This window comes from Phoxinus phoxinus (assembly GCF_949152265.1).
Source record: "Phoxinus phoxinus genome assembly, chromosome: 5".
Lineage (NCBI taxonomy): Eukaryota > Metazoa > Chordata > Actinopteri > Cypriniformes > Leuciscidae > Phoxinus > Phoxinus phoxinus.
This window is the reverse complement of record NC_136880.1, coordinates 35,811,078-35,832,209: the sequence shown is the minus strand read 5'-3', so window position 1 is coordinate 35,832,209 and position 21,132 is coordinate 35,811,078. Positions and strand designations below refer to the sequence as shown.

The following is a 21,132-nucleotide window of genomic DNA, read 5'->3' as shown; positions in this document are numbered from 1 at the left end:
TTTTATCATTATGGTGCTCCAAAAACACATTAATATGCAGATTAGATACAGTGTATAGATGCATTGCATAGAATGGGAATGGCATTTATGGCCATGAATGATTATACACATAGGCTACTGCATAAAGTAAAATGGTATCAAATGATTCTGTTATATCTTTCATAACACAGTTGAGAATCATCCTTATTCAAAGCTTGGATAAAAAAGAAGAAGCTTGACACCTAAAATTGATTGGTGAATGAAACAAAAACGTTGAAACCGTCTATAGGCTACTTGTCTTTTCTTGTCTTTTAATTTTTTTTAAATAAATGGGTCTGCACAGGACATAACACAGGGGAAGAAAGAAATCTTCAAAAATGTATTTCCATTTGTTTCTTATATACTCCAAACAATGTAATGACCGAAAAAAAAAACTTAATTCACAAAACTTTTTTTCCTGGTTCTCAGGAGGATATCATTGTTTTCTGTTTGCTCTTGGTGTGACGGGCGTTATGTGACGTCACCGAACCGGAGGCCGGGTGATCCTCCAACGCGGCGCTAAGTCACACACGGGCCAGGAATCAACAACCCAGGCCGGAATTTCGGAGCTAGGCGGTGTGTCCCCACCCCTCTGTCCGTGTCTGTATCCGTTTGTGTGCGTGTGTTCTGGCCGGTGCTCTCGTGATTCGGTAACCGGGGGAAGATGGCGGACCCGGCGGAGTGCACCATTAAAGTCATGTGCCGTTTCAGGCCGTTAAACAGCTCGGAGGTGACAAGAGGGGACAAATACGTAGCGAAATTTCAGGGAGAGGACAGCATCGTGATTGCGGTGAGTGTTATTTTGGGACAGGGATATTTTGTATAGTTTATCTTTCCTATGGTTTCGCGCGAGCGGCTAATGCTAATGACCGCAGCCCAGTACCACCGGAATTTGTCACAATCTGTTAATCTGAATAATTGACACCGACACCAGCCACTGCCTCCGGTCCGGTGACCCCCGAAACCGACGGTTTAATTCACACAAAGGTGTTAATTTAGTTAATTTCCTCATCCGATTCATGCTAACCGTGTTAGCCACACCTGCACATTCAACGCGGAAACACTGTCAGTTTTACACTTTTGAAAAAGCAAAAACTTATTTTATTTATGTAACGTTAACGTTATTCGGTTCATGATACGGATTGGTTGCGCATTGTAGGTTATGATTATAATTGTAAGCCTCTAAATGTATCGTTAGGTGTAGATATAACGTTATGTTGAATGAGCAGGAAACTGTACATATTTGTAGACGTTTGTAAATAAGTTAACGTTACTGAGATGATTTCGATCAGAAACGTTTTCAAATGTTTTGATATCAAGAACCCCCAAATAGGATCCAATTTCCTATATATTTACCATCTTAAAAATGCTTAAAGGCATTATATATTAATAAATTGTCATTCATAAATATTAATATGTGTGGGGAAATTTGTTACAATTATTTAATAATAATGAAATGTTATGTTTTTTATATTTAATCAAAAAGCAAAATATAAAAAAATTAAACGTTTTCTTTTTTTTCTACAAAATATTACAAAAACATTTTTGGTAAAATTTGTTAAAAAATAATTAATTTTCTCAGTGTCATGCCCCCCTATTGCGGCCCATGGAGTTTTGCGGAATTTGTTTGAAAACCCCTGCTCTATAACATCAGCAGTCACACATATATAGTTACATATATGTATCTAAACTACAGGTGAAATTGGACATAAGGTTGTTCATTGGGTGAAATGAGAATAAAGGCTCTGTTAGCATATAACTTTTATGGGTTTCTATTGAACCAAAGACCTGAATGTGACGTCCCTTTTAAAAGGAACCCGTAGAGATGTTGGTGTTCCTGGTGCATTAGATATAGGTGTATGTTGTGCAGTGAGAAACATGAGTCATAGTGCTGCACTGGGATCTATTTGTATTTATGGGTGGGGACTGGGAAATTGATTGATCGATTGTCACTGTGCTTTAATTATCTTTAAACCCAGTTCAAACATGACAGGCTAGCCTATATGTATTCTGTTATAAACTCTGAAGCTTAATTTCACTAAACCATTATGGCATGACATTTTGTATTTTTACATTATAACAATGTAATTAATGTTCTGTATATTAAAACCAAGTAGCTATAAATCTCATCACGTTAGTGTTTTAAGCATTTTACATTTATTCCAAAATAATAAAGGCAGCAACAATTTAAACAATACATTTTATTCAGCTGTTCTTTTTAAGAGTTAACTTATTTTCATTAGTCTTCAAGCTTGGTAAACACTGGTCACAGACACGGAGATGTACCTCACTAAAAACCCCACAGTCATCAAGTTTTCAGGTCATTTCAAGTTTGATTTTGACGTGACACAAAGCGGTCATATCTAAGTGGCTGAGCTGTTTACTTACTTTTTAATTACCCTTCCCATAACGCCTTCATTTAGTTTATTCAGACTGATACCCGAATGCGGAACAGGCACAAAAACAAGAGGCGGGGTTTACCGCGTGAGCCAATCATATCCAATCATGGTGCAATTGAATCCTCTCATGTCCCCATTCATTATGGGGAAAAGACGTGGTGTCCCTCTGTGACTTTGCCTGCTGGTATCACTGTTAGAAAAAAAAACCCTATTTATCCACTTTTTTTTATGTCACATTTTGTAAAATTTCATTGCGTTCTTTTATTTGTGTAATATGGATTATTTTCTCATCCAATTTTTTGAATGAGGCACTGCCTCCCATGGCTCCTCAGAGGAGCCTCCCCTGGCAAACATGGTATGTGGCAAGCTGTCTCAATATGAGTGACCACCATCCTTTTCAATGTAAATAATAATGATTTCATAGAGCAGTTTTTCTTGTACATCTGGTTCAATTTCACAAATCTTTTATGATACTGTGGCAGATCAAGAATTCCTGTTTGGTTACAATGTGTGTACTTTCCAGAAAGTCCGGCTCTAAAACGGATATGTTTGTTTTTGTTCAGCCCTCACTCTCTTAATACTCCTCTTCTATGTGTATGAAGATAATGTGAGAGAAAGCCCAGATATTGGAGTCTCCTTCAGGCTTATCCACTGTCATTTAAGTGAAAAGAGTGTGTGAGCACTAGAGGAAGGTGAGATAATGCTTTGGAAATAGAGAGCGCTCCACCCTGTGCAGCCCCTGGGACTCTCTCTCTGTGTGTGCGTGTGTGTGCGTGTGTGTGTGTGTGTGTGTGTGTGAGAGAGAGAGAGATGAGAAAATAGTTGGGTAAGAAAGTGCCTCAATTAGAACTCTGGAAAATGTTCTCTTCTCACAGGAGATTGGCCTCAGTTCTGTATCAGCACTGTATCCGGCCCATATTGGCACTTTTCTACTTCGTTATCGGTTACCAAAATAAATTTGCGACTATGTAACTTTTCATAAATACAATCATTATAATAATAATAGAATGTATTAATTTTTATTATATTGAATAATGTTTAATTGTGTTATTAGTTGTTATTATTATTATTATTATAGTGTCAAAAGCAAGAATTAAATGATTAATGGGGTCAAGACGTGGATTTTTATTTTTTATGTTCCTTGAGATTCACTTATAATGTTAAAGTTTTTTGCAAAAAAACAAAACAAATGCGAAAAACCTATTATTTTGAACTCTGTCTGAAATAATCTGTTTTAAAGGGCGGCTCCTTTAAGGCTTGTTGTCAGTAAACATCCACTGTTATGATTGGCTAACATCACTGCATTGAAAACAGTGTCAACACCCCCTTATTAATGCATTTGAGTAATTGTTTTGAAAACATTCTCCATATTATAAAACCATGAACCCTTATTTTGGGAAACCATGGAATTCAGGAACATGCTTTTTCTGGCAGTCACTAGTCTTCCTCCACTGGTCTTCGATATTTAAAATCTGCACATTTTAACTGGCTTAATACTTGTGGCTACAGACAAAGCATTTTACAGACTGTGAACCAGCTCATGAAAGGCTGTTAAACTTTATTTCCCCTGTCATTCCCTCTAGACTTTGGACATCATAAGACAGTCATTCGCCCTGATATTTCAAACGACTCTTTTGGTCATGCATTGCCATGATGATTGATAACAACATTGAATTTTGTAGTCTTACATTTTTTGCACAACATATTACATCTTGATTTGGGTGGATAGGTTTTCGTTGATTATGTTCATCAACTTAAAAAAAAAAAATTGATTAAATGAATCTGCCATAAACTGATGATTAAACAATTAATGTAGGCTACTTCTTGTCTCAACTAAGATATGGGACACTTATGATTTGACATTGCCCTGACTGCATAAAAACAAGGTAGCACAGTAGTCAAATATTAAACTTTATAGATCAGGTCACAGGTGAGAAAATGAATGTAAATTGTTGTCATAGTGGCTGTCTGTACAGTATGATGGCTGGAAGGGTTTGGTAGTTCGTGTAGTTTGTCCCAGTACTGGACTGGTCCTGACCTGCTCTTTTTGTCCCTGGGGGTCTTAAGTGTCTACTTATGTTATTAAAGGATTAGTTCACTTTTAAAAAAACTTTTGCTGATAATTTACTCACCCCGATGTCATCCAAGATGTCCATGTCTTTCTTTCTTCAGTCGAAAAGAAATTAAGGTTTTTGATGAAAACATTTCTCCATATAATGTACTTCACTGGCGACCAAACGGTTCAAGGTCCAAATGACAGTGTCAGTGCCGCTTCAAAGGGCTTTAAACGATACCAGACGATGAATAAAGGTCTTATCTAGCGAAACGTTCGGTCATTTCAAAAATAAAATAAAAAGTTAAAGTTTTATAAGCACAAATGCTCGCCTTGCTCTGTTCTGTGATGCGCGTTCGTGACGTCACATAATACGCAATTACGTTGAAAAGGTCACGCTTCACCGAGTCAGTGTTTACAAATGTGCGGAAGGAGGACCATATACACATATTCAAATGTCTTTGTGTCAGTTTATTGTTTAAAATGCCCATTGCGTGTGCGTATCTTGGGTGTTGTAATATTAAAAAGCCTAAAAGAAAATTTTCGTCAGGATAGAAATTTTTTATTTTTCATAGAAGTGTGACCTTTTCAAAGTAATTGCGTATTACGTGACGTCACGAACGCGCATCACAGAACAGAGCAAGGCGAGCGTTTGTGCTTATAAAACTTAAACTTTTTTATTTATTTTTTAAATGACCGAGCGTTTCGCTAGATAAGACCCTTATTCATCGTCTGGTGTCGTTTAAAGCCCTTTGAAGCGGCACTGACACTGTCATTTGGACCTTGAACCGTTTGGTCGCCAGTGAAGTACATTATATGGAGAAATGTTTTCATCAAAAACCTTAATTTCTTTTCGACTGAAGAAAGAAAGACATGGACATCTTGGATGACATCGGGGTGAGTAAATTATCAGCAAAAGTTTTTTTAAAAGTGAACTAATCCTTTAAGGTATTAATTGACTTCCCCTCCGCCCAAACTCCATGGAAGAGCTTAGCCTATAGTTTGGAGCCAAAGAGTTGGCAATCTTTCTTAGTCACTTTGCACTTTAGCAGAAGCTGAATCTGCAGTCTTTGTTTTGGCAGTCTAGAGCTTTAACCATTAGGCTACCATACATCACCACAATTGGATGGTATCTGCGTTTTGATAAAGGGCGTTCACCCTCTTGTGTTGTTGAATGCATTTTTTTAACCATTTCCCCCCAATCCTTAAAATAATAAATATATTCTTTGTTCAGCCATAGTTATCACCTTGCCTTTTAAAGGCTTAAAATAATCCCATCATGCCAGTTCTTCAGAAGGTGCAGTAGGATTTGCTTTAAGTTGTTGGCTGTGATCATGAATTTGTTGGTTGGCATGTGGTCTTTGCTGCCTGCTGATGTAATCATGACAGACGCAATATATGCATATTTACATTGAGAATTGTCAAAACTGTCTACCAAGACAATGTAAGTGCACGGAGTAGCACAAAACACAAAGGTTAACGAGTAGCCTATGCTACAGTACGTTATGACACAGAACTTGGAGCAAATTAAATGAATGGTTTTCTCACCGGTATAGTACCACTTTCCTTTGAGATCTTTGTTACTGCCACGTATGTTATTTACATTAATGCTGGAGTTTTTAATTAATTGTACAATTCAGTATTTGATGAGAAAAGACATATTTTTACTGGCCATATGTTTGGCCATTCCTTCGCTGCTCTTCAGCTGATCATTTCAAGCATTTGATTTCTGTATTCTGTAACAATTTATTCTGTTCCATGTTTTGTGATGGTAAACTCCTGAAAACTTGTTTTTATATTTGTTTTTCTCCTCTCTACAGGGTAAACCGTATGCGTTTGACAGAGTTTTCCAGTCCAACACGTCTCAGGAGCAAGTGTACACGGCCTGCGCTCAACAAATCGTCAAAGGTAAAAGCGACATGTCTCATGATGATAGACCTCTGAATCAAAGCAAAGGCAGAACATGCAATGAGGCTTAATCATGAATGTGTTCCCACAGATGTGCTTGGTGGATATAACGGAACCATTTTCGCCTATGGTCAGACGTCATCAGGCAAAACGCACACAATGGAGGTGAGCGAGAAATGTTGAGATATCTCAGCTGCTGTGAAAAGTCAAGAATTTAAATGAACTTTAAATGAAAAGTCAAGAATTATGTTCAAAATCACTTTCACATATTCGCATATGATAATTTTTTACCAAATCTTATCCGTAGATGATCTTTTAGGTTCATGGCCAAATGCACCTTTATGTTTAGGGCTGTGTGATAGCAGTGAAGTGTAATGCAGTGAAGTGACTTCATTCATAATCGGGTTCAGTTTATTTATATTATGACACTTTATACAATACAAAAAGCGTCAGAGCTGCTTTACTGTGAAAATCAGTGTAAGTGAAAACCTTCAACCTGTTTGAGGTTTAAGGCGAGACACGGCAGGCAAAACCATCGGGGTTTTTTTCACTGGTCAATTTTGAGATTTTGGGCTATTTGTCTTCTTTCAGACTTGTGGTGAAAAAAAGTCCAAAATACACATTTAGGTCTTTATTTTACTACACTTTGTCTATTTGCGTCTGTAGATTTCTCCGGAATTCAACAAAAGTTGGCGTTCTAAATCAACGCGCTGCTCCGCGATCTCTGTCTTCTTCCTTTAATCACGCACACGTCTGGAAAGTGCTCTCTCTCCTTTTCAATGCTGTCGGATCCAAATATGGTCATTTCCTTTTAATCAGCAACCAATCGTGAAAGTACAATGGGCATTTAACTGTAAAAGTGAAATCTCATTGGCTGATGTTAATTTCTGACAACCTGATTCGTTCAGATGCATCACGTGACGCGCTGTTACATTTAGATGTGTGTTTTTGACTGTTTTTCTGCTAAGTTGAAGGCCATAAATGCTGTGTTTACAAGTTTTGATGTGATTTAGGTGGTTTGTATTGTTGTTGCTAATGATTTGATGAGATATTGTGTCTGTAAATAGTTGTTTCCACTAAAAAAAGTATGATTTTTTTACATTACAAATCTTTAAATGCCTTTTTCTCAAAATGAGTTTTTTGTCATCCTCCAGTAGAAACATCTCAGCCTATGTAGCACCTATGTACACCAAATTTTCCAGTTATACACTTAGCAGTATTCTGAAGATATGTTCAGAGGGATTTGTTAATAAATCATTCCTGGCCTGATTTATGTGACATTTTAATCCAAAAAATATGGCGAAAATCTATTTTTTAAGGCTATGGACAGTATATTTTGATTTTTTAGGTAATGAAAGCATATATCCTGAAATCCCTCTGAACATCTTTTTTCATCTTGTGTGTAAACAAAATGAAAAAAGAATTTTGCACCTGGCTTTATCATATGTTCAGATCTATCTACCGAAAATATATGCAAAAGTGTGCATATTTAATGAGATAATGCCTAATTTGCATAATTAAACATACAAATTTCAAAAACTTGTAATACATTTTTTTTTATGAACTTGTGTAAGTAATCAACTGAGGAAGTTTCATGGTGATATCTATTATTTAAAAATTGTACCCTATTCACCCGTAGTGTCTCGCCTTAAGGTGTTCAGTATATACTATACCGTTAAAAAAAAGTCAGTACAATTTTTTTATACTTATGTATGTAATATGTAATGTTACAAAAGTTTTCTATTAAAAATAAATTCTGTTCTTCAAACTTTGGTTATCAAAGCATTTAGAAATTAGAATGATTTCTGAAGGTTCATGTGACACTGATTATGCTGAAAATTCTACTTTGCCATTAAAAAATAAATAAATAATAGAAAACAGATGATGGCAATATTTTAAATGGCAATAATATTTCACAATTGTTCTGTTTTTGACTATTTTTGGTCAAATAAATGCAGCCTTGGTGAAAGATTCTTATTTCAAAACCATAAGAAAATCTTGCTGACCCCAAACTTTCGAACAGTATATATCTGAAAAAATAGTGGAGCAAACAGGCTGTTTTAGGCAAGTAGTGTTGTGAAGAATAGCTTGTTTTATTCCACTTTTATGACTGATGTATTGTGGTTGTTCTCTAGGGAAATCTTCATGACACAGATGGAATGGGAATTATTCCCAGAATAGTACAAGACATCTTTAACTACATTTACTCTATGGATGAAAATCTGGAGTTCCACATTAAAGTAAGTTATTGCCTTAACACAGTCTTTAATTTACGCTTTCTTCTCATTAATTGGAACCTTGTTGCATCATTTCAAGTTGGATCCGTTCTCTTGATGGTATGGTTTAACTTTGACAGGTGTCATATTTTGAGATATACCTGGATAAGATTCGGGACCTATTGGATGGTGAGTGTGGAAGTGGTTCTAAGCCTCACATCTACCAACCAATTGATCTAAACATAATTCGAAATTATTTTAAGATGATCTCAAATTCAAAGGTAAAATTATAATGCTGCTTGCTTTCATTGTGCCATAATATTTTTCTTTCTCTCTCTCTTTGTCTTGTAGTTTCAAAGACTAATTTATCTGTACATGAAGACAAAAACAGGGTTCCTTATGTCAAGGTGAGTTCCTGAAACTTGGCACCAGTGTCCCATTAAAATCTTAACAATAGCAAAGAGGTAAATGCCACTAATCTTTTTTGTTATAATTGTCTTCCTGGTTTTAGGGTTGCACTGAGCGATTTGTTTGCAGTCCAGACGAAGTTATGGACACTATTGATGAGGGCAAATCTAACAGACATGTAGCTGTGACAAGTATGAATACACAGACACAAAACAAAGAATATATTAAATTATCCATCCATAAACAGACACTGAACTGTAACAGAAACTATAACATCTGCATTTTTCTCTTGAAAGTTTTAGCTTTTAAACAGACAATGTAAGGTGTGATTATAGTTGAAATAATGTCTATGTGTGTGTGTCTTAGACATGAATGAGCACAGCTCCAGGAGTCACAGCATCTTCCAGATCAATGTGAAGCAGGAGAACACTCAGACAGAACAAAAGCTCAGTGGGAAACTCTACCTGGTCGACTTGGCAGGCAGTGAGAAGGTGGGTGTGTGTGTTAAACTTTAGTCTTGTAGTTCAGTAAAACATGAGCAGAGTGTGTTGAACTCTTGCATTCTCTCACAGGTCAGTAAAACAGGAGCTGAAGGCGCAGTACTGGATGAAGCCAAAAACATCAACAAGTCTCTGTCATCCCTGGGCAACGTGATATCAGCCTTAGCCGAGGGCTCGGTGAGTCACATACTCACGGACACATGCTCACAGGCTTTAGATCAGTTCTGTACACTCTTTGTTTCTAGTGTTTGGCTCCTAGAGCAGTGAGGATAGCTTGTATGAGTTCAGAGTTTCACTTCAGCTTTGTCCAATTCAGTTTTCTGTTCTTTATCAGCATGACCAATAATGCTACTTGCGTAAAGCCAATGAAAGGACAATGCTAAATTAAAATATGAGGTAATACACAAAATAATGTAATTCATTTTATTTGGGGTGTGGTAAAGTTCTCACATTGCTCCGTAGGAATTGTCCCTGCTATTGTAAGTCGCTTTAGATAAAAGCATCTAAAGTTATCACTAATGTATTTGATCAAATACAATACAGAATTAAAGAACAAGTAAAAAAATAAATAAAGTATGATACTGATAGTGAAGATTTGGTGTGAAGTAGACCAGACCAGACTGGAAACATAGTGTTCCTCACTCACATGATGGGCAGCACAGCTGTACACAGCAGTCCTTGTGTTCTCTTCATAGGCTGGACAGTTTAAAGCTTTCATACTCAGGACTAGTTGAGCGAGCAAACTCTTTTCTGTGCTTCATTCTTGGTATTGCAAGGCCTTATTTTAGTCTGCTATATTGGAGAAGCTAAATTGAAGCTGGGATCAGACCACACAATATTTTCTTGTCTGTTATGATAGTCACTGTCAGTTTATGCTATTATAACATATCATACACACATTGCTTGCCGTCTTTAACGATGTGCGTGATGTGATGTCATCGAAGTCAGAACAAGCGACTGACTTCTAGAAACAAGAGTGTAAACAAACAATGGCTACCGAAGCGGTGTGTTTTGTACTGGCTGTTTTGCTAGGTACTATTCCAGTACTCACCGTGTTGCACCTCCACTATCGTTCGCCAGCATTTATCTTTTTTTCACTCTGCTGTGGTAGTCCCTCGAGGAAAGGCAGGAGTATTGTTGCCATTGCTCCACGAACCTTCCCTTCATTGCATAATTCCAATTAGCAGCACTCTGACATACTATACAAAATAAAACGATCTATTCTTGCATCCTGATGCCCATCATTTGCAAATCATTACGACACTCTACGTCAAACATTTTGGGCTAATATCGTGTTGTCTGAACCAGTGTTGTTGTCGAGTCCGAGTCGAGTCTCGAGTCCCAGTGTTCGAGTCCAAGTCCGAGTCACCAAAGAAGAGTCCGAGTCGAGTCCAAGTCGAGTCACCATTACCTGAGTTCGAGTCCGAGTCGAGTCTCGAGTCCTGTGTTCGAGTCCGAGTCGAGTACACTGTATTTTAAAGATACTTTTGTAAAAATGTAAATAAGTTTAGAGATTTTCATTGCAAAGAGATTAAACAATGTTGCGGTGTCCAACTGAGTATGTGTGGCTGTGAGGAAAAATCAAGAGAAAAAAGATTGACGATGTAAAGTAATTTAACAACAAGCTTCTTCTAGGGTTGGTTTCTTCCTGAATTAATCCGTTTCTCCCGAAATAAATGAAAGTAAGTGGTCGGTGAACTGGGAGAAGAATAAACTTTATGGTTGACTTACTTACATTGTGTATATCTTAAATGAATTAAATATGTCGGCAAATATATTTGAAAGGATTGTTTATTGCTGCTTCCAAAGACACTATTGTGTATTTTACAAACTATAAATGTATTGTTTTGCTATAAATTGTATGTATTTAAATATCAGAAATCTAAAATAAACATAATTGTGTTATGGTATGATAAGCGGGATTACAAGAGAACTCCGGTCAATTTTAACATTGAGCTAATTTTTTTGTAAATTTTCTTTCAGAGTCGAGTTATCGAGTTCACGCGCGTGATCATAGGTAACTAAGGAACAGTGGGAACTCGGCAATCGACCGAAAACAGGAAGTAAATATGGCTATGTGCGCTCGCTGAATTATCATCACTTTTATTTATATCTCATATCTCTACTGCAGTCAGATTCACCGTGTTCACTCTGAAGGAATCACTCACATTGGCTGTGCACATTTACAAAAAAAAATTACAAAAAAATTAGCTCAATGTTAAAATTGACCGGAGTTCTCCTTTAAGCGCTGAGCGCGTCCGTCTTTGGCTCAGCGCCAGCCATAGCACGAAAGCACAGTTTGAATTTGGCAGTTATGTCACGTCAGTGTACATTCACTCCTTAGTGGTCAGCTCAGCTGCTGCAAAGCGTGGCAAAATCGAAATTGATGATGAGATGTAGAGGAACTTATCTACTGTTAAATGAATAATGCACGTGAATGCAGCGTAAAGTGAGTGAAGTCAGTGAATGTGTTGTCAAGCAAGGAGAGCGAGCGGTAGCACTGTCTGTGAGGGAAAAAATAGATCACGGCCGGTCTTGGAGCCCGACACAGGAAAAGTGTAACATCTTATATAAAATTTTATAACCTATTTATTCAGAAACAACGTCATTCATTTGATGAATGCTCAAGCCCGATTTTATATATCCTCGGCTCGAGTCCGAGTCCAAGTACGAGTCATCAGTCCGCGAGTCCAAGTCGAGTCACGAGTCCAGAGAATGGAGTCTCGAGTCTCAATTTTGCTAATTGTCTTCTGGGAATGCCTTTGAGCAAAGACTGTTTTAGTCCTGAAACTTAATCACACATTTAAATCTGTTTTATTAATGTCTGTTGATCTAATTCTATCCGGAATCTCTCTTTGTTTCTTTCTCAGGCGTACGTTCCTTACAGAGATAGTAAAATGACAAGGATCTTGCAGGATTCTCTGGGTGGGAACTGCAGGACCACCATTGTCATCTGCTGTTCTCCTTCCTCGTACAATGAGGCGGAGACAAAATCCACTCTTATGTTTGGACAGAGGTGAGAAGATGCATTAATATTTGTCCAACTTTATCACTTAGTCTTTTCTCTCCTTTCATAATAAAGGTGTCACTGTCATTGGTGTCATTTATGCAAGAATAATTACAGCTCTATTTATTTACGCAAACAACCGTGTGAGGAGAAAAACACCAGAGCTGTACAGCTGTGATTGTGTTTGTGTGTTTGCAGAGCCAAGACCATTAAGAACACAGTGAGTTTGAATGTGGAGCTGACAGCAGAGCAATGGAAGAAGAAATATGAGAGGGAGAAAGAACGAAACAAGAGCCTGCGAAACACCATCACGTGGCTGGAGAATGAACTTAACCGCTGGAGAAACGGTCAGATGGCCATTTTATTTTTTATATTTGTTTATTTTTATGTTACATTTGTGAAACAGTTATGTAATTGCATTCAAAACTTTTTTAACACTTGTTTATTATGCATTGACACCCAGTCTAAAACCACTTGTGAAATGCCTCTATTTTGCATTCATTGTACATCCCTTTTATTTAAAACATTTTTTTTAACTGTCCTGAAATATTATATTTAGGTTTAAACTTTTGAAAGGGCACCTCTGCAGTACCTCAAGGTTCTCTCTGTGTGTCCTCCAGGTGAAACAGTACCTGCAGAAGAGCAGTACGATAAGGAGAAGGCTAATGCTGAAGTGTTGGCGCTGGATAACACAATTAATAATGATAAATTTGCATCCACACCAAGCATGCCGCCTGTGCCAGGAATGCTCGGGGCCCGACTCACCGATTCTGAGAAGGATAAATGTGAGGTTGACCTCACCAAACTGTACGAGCAACTTGACGACAAGGTGCAGACATGCATGCCATGTAACATAAAAATTAAGCAGATTTCTGTCATCTATCTAATGATTCTGGGTGCTTTCACACTTGCACTTTATGTGTGCAACCAAATGCGATTTGACATCAGATTTCAGTTTGCTTGGATGATGTGAACGCTGTTTTCCAAACTTGGGTTGCGCACACGTGAACTGAGCCCGAGTCCGCATTAAAGGGTGGTCTGGGGTGTACAGTTCATGTGAACTCTAGTGCGGTTCGCTGCTGATATGAACGCTATCGAACTAAATTGCAGAAGTGAATTACTATTGATGGCGTATGATTTGATAAATCTTGTGTTTTTGTATATTTTCAGTTCTCACTCACTTTCCTGACAAGCGCACTGCAAGCAGAGAGAATGTATTTCTCTCTGCTCGCCTTCAGTAGAAATGGATTCTACCGTGTTCTTTAGAACGTTTGCAGTACATTCGCGGCAGATAAACACAAGTGCCATTATGTGCTGACACTTTTGAAACAAAATCAGAGGTTCAAAAACCAAAATATAAAAGCGATGCGAGCAGCGCCATCTATTTTGCTGCCTTCTTCTGCGTTGTCGTTGCCAAGAAACAGTGGTAAACAGCTGCGGCATTGATGACACAAAGGCTATGTCAGTCCAAATTCGGTTATATGTGTATCCAATTGGAATCTGATCTAAATGATTGACTGTCTGTCCACACTGAGTATCCCAACTGTTCATATCCGATTTGTGTGTTCCGTCCATGGCTCTTTTTCGTTTTCCAGGAATATCTGCATTGGTTTCTATGGCAATGACGTTGCATTGGTAGGCATATGCCAAACACAACAACAGCAGGAATTTGGAGGGGCTTGCAATGGAGACATTTTGTCTTATTTACAACATGTCAATATGTAGCGGCTTTGCTGGACTACAGTGTCTTCTGAGGATGTGGCAGAAACGATTTCAAACCAACTATAAATGTATCTCAAAACGGATTTTTTATTTTTTTCTCGCACTTTATAAATATGACCGGATTCCACTGACCGTCTGAACGAGGCTAAACACGTGCGGTTTGGACCCAAATATTATGGGAACACAGTCTAGCAGGGGATGGGGTAGCGATCGAACTCCGGTTCGGATCAGGCAATCGAACCTAGTGTTAAAGCACCCTGAATCTACTAAATTTCCTTAAAAGGACCACAAGCACTATACAGAGTTAATATAGTTAAACCATGGTCAGTTTTCATAAAGATGATGTTTTTCTTTTTTTATCACAAACATATTCAACTTGAATGAGAGCTTGTTTTTTTTTCTGTGTACTATCTCATCTCTCTCCAAGGATGAAGAGATTAATCAGCAGTCTCAGTTGGTCGAGAAGCTTAAGCAGCAGATGTTGGACCAAGAGGAGGTTAGTGAGCTCTCATGTGCACATATGTAAATGAATATTAGTAGGTAAACACTGTATATTCATGCTTGCATATGTTAATGTGTGTGTGTTGCAGCTGCTGGCCTCGTCGCGGCGAGACCATGATAACCTGCAGGCGGAGCTGAATCGTCTGCAGATGGAGAACGATGCGTCTAAAGAGGAGGTGAAGGAGGTGCTGCAGGCCCTGGAGGAGCTTGCCGTCAACTATGATCAGAAGAGTCAGGAGGTGGAGGACAAAACCAAGGAGTTTGAAGCACTCAGTGAAGAACTTGGTCAAAAATCTGTAAGTGCCTGAAGGGCTAATAATATATCAGTTATTTGCTTACGGTCAGCCTGCTGTGAGAAGAATGACACTAAACTTGACTTTAAAACGCTCTCTGTCTCAGAGCACCCTGGCATCTATAGACTCAGAACTGCAGAAACTGAAGGAAATGGCGAATCACCAGAGGAAGAGGGTAACTGAGATGATGTCGTCACTGCTCAAAGATTTGACTGAGATTGGCATTGCTGTGGGCAACAAGGACATCAAGGTGAATGACAGGTTTTTTTTTTTTTTTTTTTTTAAGGTGAAGTGTGTAAGTTCTACCAAAGTAGAATCGCCTAACAAAATTTTAAACACTCCCCCATTTACTATTGGCCAGATAGACCGGCCCCCAATGTTTGAACCAATGTTGCTGTGTTTTTGATGCTTACACAGAAAATATATAAAGTGCCCCTATAAAGGAAACGGTCCGATAAAGGATACCGTCTCTCTAAACCCCTCCTGTCTGCGAGACTACTCTGCTCTTATTGGTCAGATGGCCCAGTCTGTTGTGATTTGGTCTACGGAAACGAAACGTTTATTACCATCAATTAATTTCTGCTTTTTACCGTATCAATCTGAGCCCAAGTCCTCATCCTTTGGCAGTGCATGCAAAGTGCTTTTTACTTTCACAGCACAGAAAGCAGCGTCTTGAGATGTCGAAAACATGAACCAAACTTTTCCAGGCCTCAGCTACAACTAGAGTTTGAGGGCAGGTCAAATTTGATGTTGTTCACGGGCATCCAATGAAGACCATAGGCTGGCATTATGCAAATTGGGGAGACAATAACTTAATTTATTGTGCACTTTGATCTCTGAAACTTTGCAGACTTTTACATTCACAAACAGCTATATAACACACCACATAAAAGGTAATATCTGAAAAAGCAGAATGGGGCACTTTAATAGCACCACAGTGTTTATACTGTTGTTATAACCAAGTATCTGTATTTATAAAGTGTCTATTAAAATATTATGCTATCTTTATAGATTTTAACAACGACTTATACACCACCTTTTCATAGCTTATTATTTAGCACTTTTAGTAGCTTTAATAACTATAATTACCGGTAGTTGTTTTTTGGGCTAAACTTGACTTTATACAGTATTGAGTAATCTCTCTGTAATGTCTTTACAGCAGCATGAAGGCAGTGGTCTTATAGACGAAGAGTTTACTGTAGCCAGACTCTACATCAGTAAGATGAAGTCCGAAGTCAAATCGATGGTCAAACGTTGCAAGCAGTTGGAAAACACACAGTCTGAGAGCAACAAGAAGGTGGATGAATCTGAGAAGGAGCTTGCGGCATGCCATTTACGCATCTCTCAGGTACGGTTTCACACTCCTCTGCTGGATACTGCCTCCTAAAACACTTATTTCTTACATGGCAAACCTTTGCACTATAATCTACTAAACAATAAAGTTATGATTAAAGTAACAAGTACTTTATATGAACAAATATATGTTTGTTTTGCAGCATGAGGCAAAAATTAAATCTCTGAGTGAGTATCTGCAGAACGTAGAGCATAAGAAGAGACAGTTGGAAGAGGACGTGGACTCCCTTAATGAGGAGCTGGTCAAAATCAACGCACAGGGTACACGGACTCATATAGATAAAGATTATGCATCTACATGTACTTTTTCAAAACAGGCTGTAATTTACTGTGCTTCTAATGTTTTTGTGTGTTTGTGGCCACAGAGAAAGTTCATGCAATGGAGAAGGAGAGTGAGATTCAGAGTGCCAATGAGGTGAAGGTAAGAAATGTGTATACATGCATACAAATGAGCTTGTTCAGTTTGGATGTTTATTTGATTGTGAGTGTTTGTGTGTTTAGGATGCTGTTGAGAAGCAGATTCAGAGTCACAGGGAGGCCCATCAGAAACAGATCAGCAGCCTGAGAGACGAGCTGGAAACCAAAGAGAAACTTATCACGGATCTTCAAGAGTACGATACACATTTCAGTCAAAATAAAGCAGTCGGAAATTCAACTGTTAAAGTGCATGTTAATATACTGACTGATTTTAAGATGTATGACAGTCATAACTAAACTATAGCTTCACATCAAAGTTAATAGTTGACTTAAAGCAGTAATAATAATACAGCAGTAGCTAATAAATTCTCTCTCTCTCTTTCTCTATAGTCTGAATCAGAAGATCATGCTGGAGCAGGAGCGTTTGAGGGTGGAACATGAGAAACTCAAATCCAATGACCAGGAGAAGAGCCGCAAACTACATGAGCTCACGTATGTAAAGCACAGTCAGTTCTGTTCATCTTCCTCATTGTAGAGGTTGAGCTGATAAAACCTTGTTTATGAGCGAAATCTCCCTTGTTTCTGTTGTACATCTGAAGAGTTGTGCCGGAATATTGTACAAAGCATTAATACTCCTGCATTGTGTATTATATGAAATGTATAATAAATTAGAGTTGTGCATGGGTTGCTTGTCTTTAGTGATGTGCTGTTTTTAATGGTTTTGTGTGTGCATTACAGTTTGATGCAGGACCGCAGGGAACAGGCCAAACAGGATCTAAAAGGCTTGGAGGAGACTGTGGTGAGTACAATTCCTCATTTCAGCACTAGAGAGAGACAACAGATGACAGTTGTATTCACATAATGTAGCTTGTACATTTAAATATTGCCATTTTCGATCTATTTAAGGCCAAGGAGCTGCAGACTTTGCACAACCTCAGGAAATTGTTTGTTCAGGATCTGGCTACTCGTGTTAAAAAGGTGGGAGTGGATCTGTCTTATATCATCCTTTCATTTTCATGTCTACTGTGTCTGTTATTGTTTTGAAAGTAAACTTAAGTCTGCCATTTAGGTTAATGTAAATCCATATATTGGGTATCCTACTAAGCAGTCGACTTGGTGGTTGTTTACTTGAAAGGTTTTTGTTTTTTCTGTGTGTGTGTGTGTGTGTGTGTAGAGTGCAGAGATGGACTCTGATGAAACTGGTGGCAGTGCTGCTCAGAAGCAGAAGATCTCTTTCCTGGAGAACAATCTAGAACAACTCACCAAGGTTCACAAACAGGTAAATCCAAACCAGAATGATTCACACATATAAGCAAATGTTTTTACCAGTTCAAAATCAAAATGTATAAACTCTTACTGAAATATTTACCTTTTATAGTCAATTATGCTGACAAAACAACATGCATAGTTAACTAAATCATGAAGAAAAATAATAAATCAGGTTATTTAAGAATGCTATCTGTCTTTATTCTTTAGCTGGTGCGTGATAATGCTGACCTGCGCTGTGAGCTTCCTAAACTGGAGAAGCGTCTGCGGGCAACAGCGGAGCGTGTGAAGGCTCTGGAGTCGGCTCTCAAAGAGGCCAAAGAGAACGCAGCCCGCGACCGCAAACGCTACCAGCTGGAGGTGGACCGCATCAAAGAGGCCGTGAGAGCCAAAAACATGGCCCGCAGAGGACACTCCGCACAGATAGGTGACTGCACAATTCACCTTGATAATAACATTAACGTCTGGTGTCTGTAATTTGGTTCATTTTAGTGACCGTGATCTTTTCTCTCATGATTTGCCTCTATTCTCTGGTTGTAGCTAAACCCATCAGGCCTGGACAGCAACCTGTAGCTTCTCCTACACACCCCAATGTGCTGCGTGGAGGCGGTGGCGTCCTCTACCAGAACAGCCAACCTATGCCCATCAGAGGAGGAGGCGCTAAACAAGAGAAGAGGTTCGTAAGAGAGAATCTGGGGCTTTTGTTTGTAGGGGCACATTTGCTGTCATTTTATTTGAAGCTTTTCTGACCCACCTGTAGTGTAACAGGCAGGTTTTTGGAACATATAAATGAATTAACATAACAATAATAATGTCTAACAATAATTACAATTAATAAATGTAACAATAGATTATTTATTTTATTCCACCTAGAGAATACTCCAGATAATGGTTGTGGCCTGTCAGGTCTAAAATATTTAAAACATAAAAATTACAGTGTTTAACATTTAAACAATAAATGAAAGTACAGTGTGAACAGCCTCGTGGGCAGAGAGGGTTTATTGAGTATAAAAATCCCTTGGTTTGTTTAGCACAACTTTATTGGATCCAGCTTTCTCACTGTCTTCTTTTCTTGTTTTTTTTTTAGCTGAAGACGAGTTTTTTTCCCTCACTACCGAAGCTGCGAGAATGCAAGAAGTCTTCATGGAAATGTCATTCCATTAACATAATCCCTCCTGCTGGTGCACATGGGAGGACGTCCCAATCGAAATATTCATGGCTGTACAGTTCCACTCCCCATCTGTTTTGTTTTTTCCCCTCCAAAGCAAATTATTTTATGAATATTGCACTCACACGTGCACCAAACATGATATAACAAGGAAATCAAGAAATAAACGTAAACAAAGTGAACAATTGACCACGGCCCAGAAGCCTGTGCTATCAGCTGTAATCAGTCCAAACATCTGCAGTCCTCAGCTGCTCTCTGCACACCTGTAACCTCTAAAACTACTGCCTGATAACTGTGCAAAAGACCTCGCTCCTGGCTTCACTTCATACGGGTCAGCGTCTAGACTGCAGCAAGCTTGAATAGAAACATACCTGAATAGAGAATATGCAAGCGTGCTCATCAGCAGATCGCCTGTATCACTACAAACTCAGATATTCCTGTGTGAAAGTACTGTCTGAACAGGTGCAGATCTGAAACCCCATGGTTTTTACTTTCTGTAGTAACTAATGGTTGTAAAGGGGAAGGTGGAGAGGATTGTAGGCATGAGTAACCAGGCCTTACACAGCAGGCTAATGCTGTAAGTGTCTCATTTAAAAATGCGGTTGCAAAGGCAAATGCTTTTGTTGTTTTTTTAACAAAAACAAATGAAGGTTGTCCTGTCCTGCTTTTCGCACATATCACTTGCATATCAAAATTCTTATTTGAAAAGTTATTGTCTATATTTAAGATTCTTCCTGTATCTTCAATGCATATGTATTTAAATGTTTTGGATTTGTATGTTGTGGTCAGTGAACATCTGTAGAAGTCCTCACGTGACATCATTGCTTGCTTGCTCAGCCACTGCTACTGATCAACCAATCAGTTTAGCAGAATGATGGTATGGGCTGGCTTGTGTTTCAAACCTTAACTTGTATCTCCAAGAGGACATTGCAGAAATGCTTATTTTTGAACTCTCTTTATGAGGAGGTTCAAGGAATGTGGATTATTATTGAAGCTAGCCTTAAATGATTTTATTTAGACTGTACACTCCTGATATTGTTGAAAGAAAGCTTATGAATTGCGAATTACAGGACATGACAACCTTCAGTGTCATTATTGCTTTCTGGGTGTTTTATACCTTTAAGCGACGTCACAAGGACCATTAAGAGCGCAGTTGTGTTATTAGCCCTAAATTCTTCCCTTTTCAGTGCATGAAGGATAATTAATTGATGTTCATGGGGAATGCCACACATTTAATGAAAACTTCAAATAAATAGCTAATTTTTTTATTACTGTGTAATAGTAACTCCATGACTGATTGACAGAGTTCCACCAATGGACAAAGGCACTGGATCATTCCAACAGTACAAGGTGTTATTGGAAGATTCTGGTTGAAGGGAAAGACTGAGAGGAGATGAAATTACTGATGATACTTTTTTTTCTGGATGGACTGCATGACGTATGTGTGATTAAATCAATATTCTGAAACATGAAGATCCTTTCTCCTTTTTTTTTTTTGTTACCTGTGATTTGATGTGTAGTTTAGCCTATGAAAAATGTATCACATATGTAAATGACAATGAAAATCTTGGTTCTTGCCAGTCAGTCAGATTTCCTTTTTATTAAGCAGTTTATCCTTTCTCTCCATATAAAAGCACCATGCTATAAAATTAAACAAATCTTAAATCTTATTCACATTTGAGTGCTCAGTAAAAACTTGAATTGACTTTTGTGTTGCATAGACCGTTTCATTGTCACTTTTTAAGTGAAATTGACCAAATCTTTTTGATTGAGATTCTTGTGTGAACCCAGTTTGGGCTATCCCAAAAGTTTAAAATAGTAGGGGAAAAAGGATAATATAAAAAAGAGTATGTTGCTCTATTTCCTTTTCGGATCATGACAGTAAAAATATAGTTTTGAGACA

The 21,132-nt window shown here is 38.1% G+C and overlaps 1 protein-coding gene across 2 annotated transcripts; it reads left to right on the top strand.

Annotated features, from left to right (window-relative positions):
- The first annotated feature begins 470 nt into the window (after positions 1-470).
- kif5ba (kinesin family member 5B, a) lies at positions 471-20,705 on the top strand. Of its 2 annotated transcripts, none has more exons than XM_079611626.1 (26): positions 471-808; positions 6,291-6,378; positions 6,470-6,543; positions 8,514-8,618; positions 8,735-8,783; positions 8,946-9,001; positions 9,106-9,193; positions 9,369-9,493; positions 9,575-9,679; positions 12,373-12,518; positions 12,708-12,856; positions 13,130-13,338; positions 14,659-14,727; positions 14,822-15,028; positions 15,132-15,275; positions 16,185-16,373; positions 16,522-16,639; positions 16,744-16,799; positions 16,880-16,989; positions 17,186-17,287; positions 17,534-17,594; positions 17,702-17,773; positions 17,970-18,074; positions 18,272-18,488; positions 18,602-18,737; positions 19,149-20,705. In XM_079611626.1, the coding sequence occupies exons 1-26, from the start codon at positions 683-685 to the stop codon at positions 19,150-19,152; spliced, it is 2,910 nt and encodes a 969-aa protein (XP_079467752.1). In that variant the 5' UTR covers positions 471-682; the 3' UTR covers positions 19,153-20,705. The 2 variants fall into 2 exon arrangements, with proteins under 2 accessions (XP_079467752.1, XP_079467753.1); XM_079611627.1 differs by having other exon boundaries at positions 16,188-16,373; positions 19,149-20,700.
- The last annotated feature ends 427 nt before the right edge of the window (positions 20,706-21,132 follow it).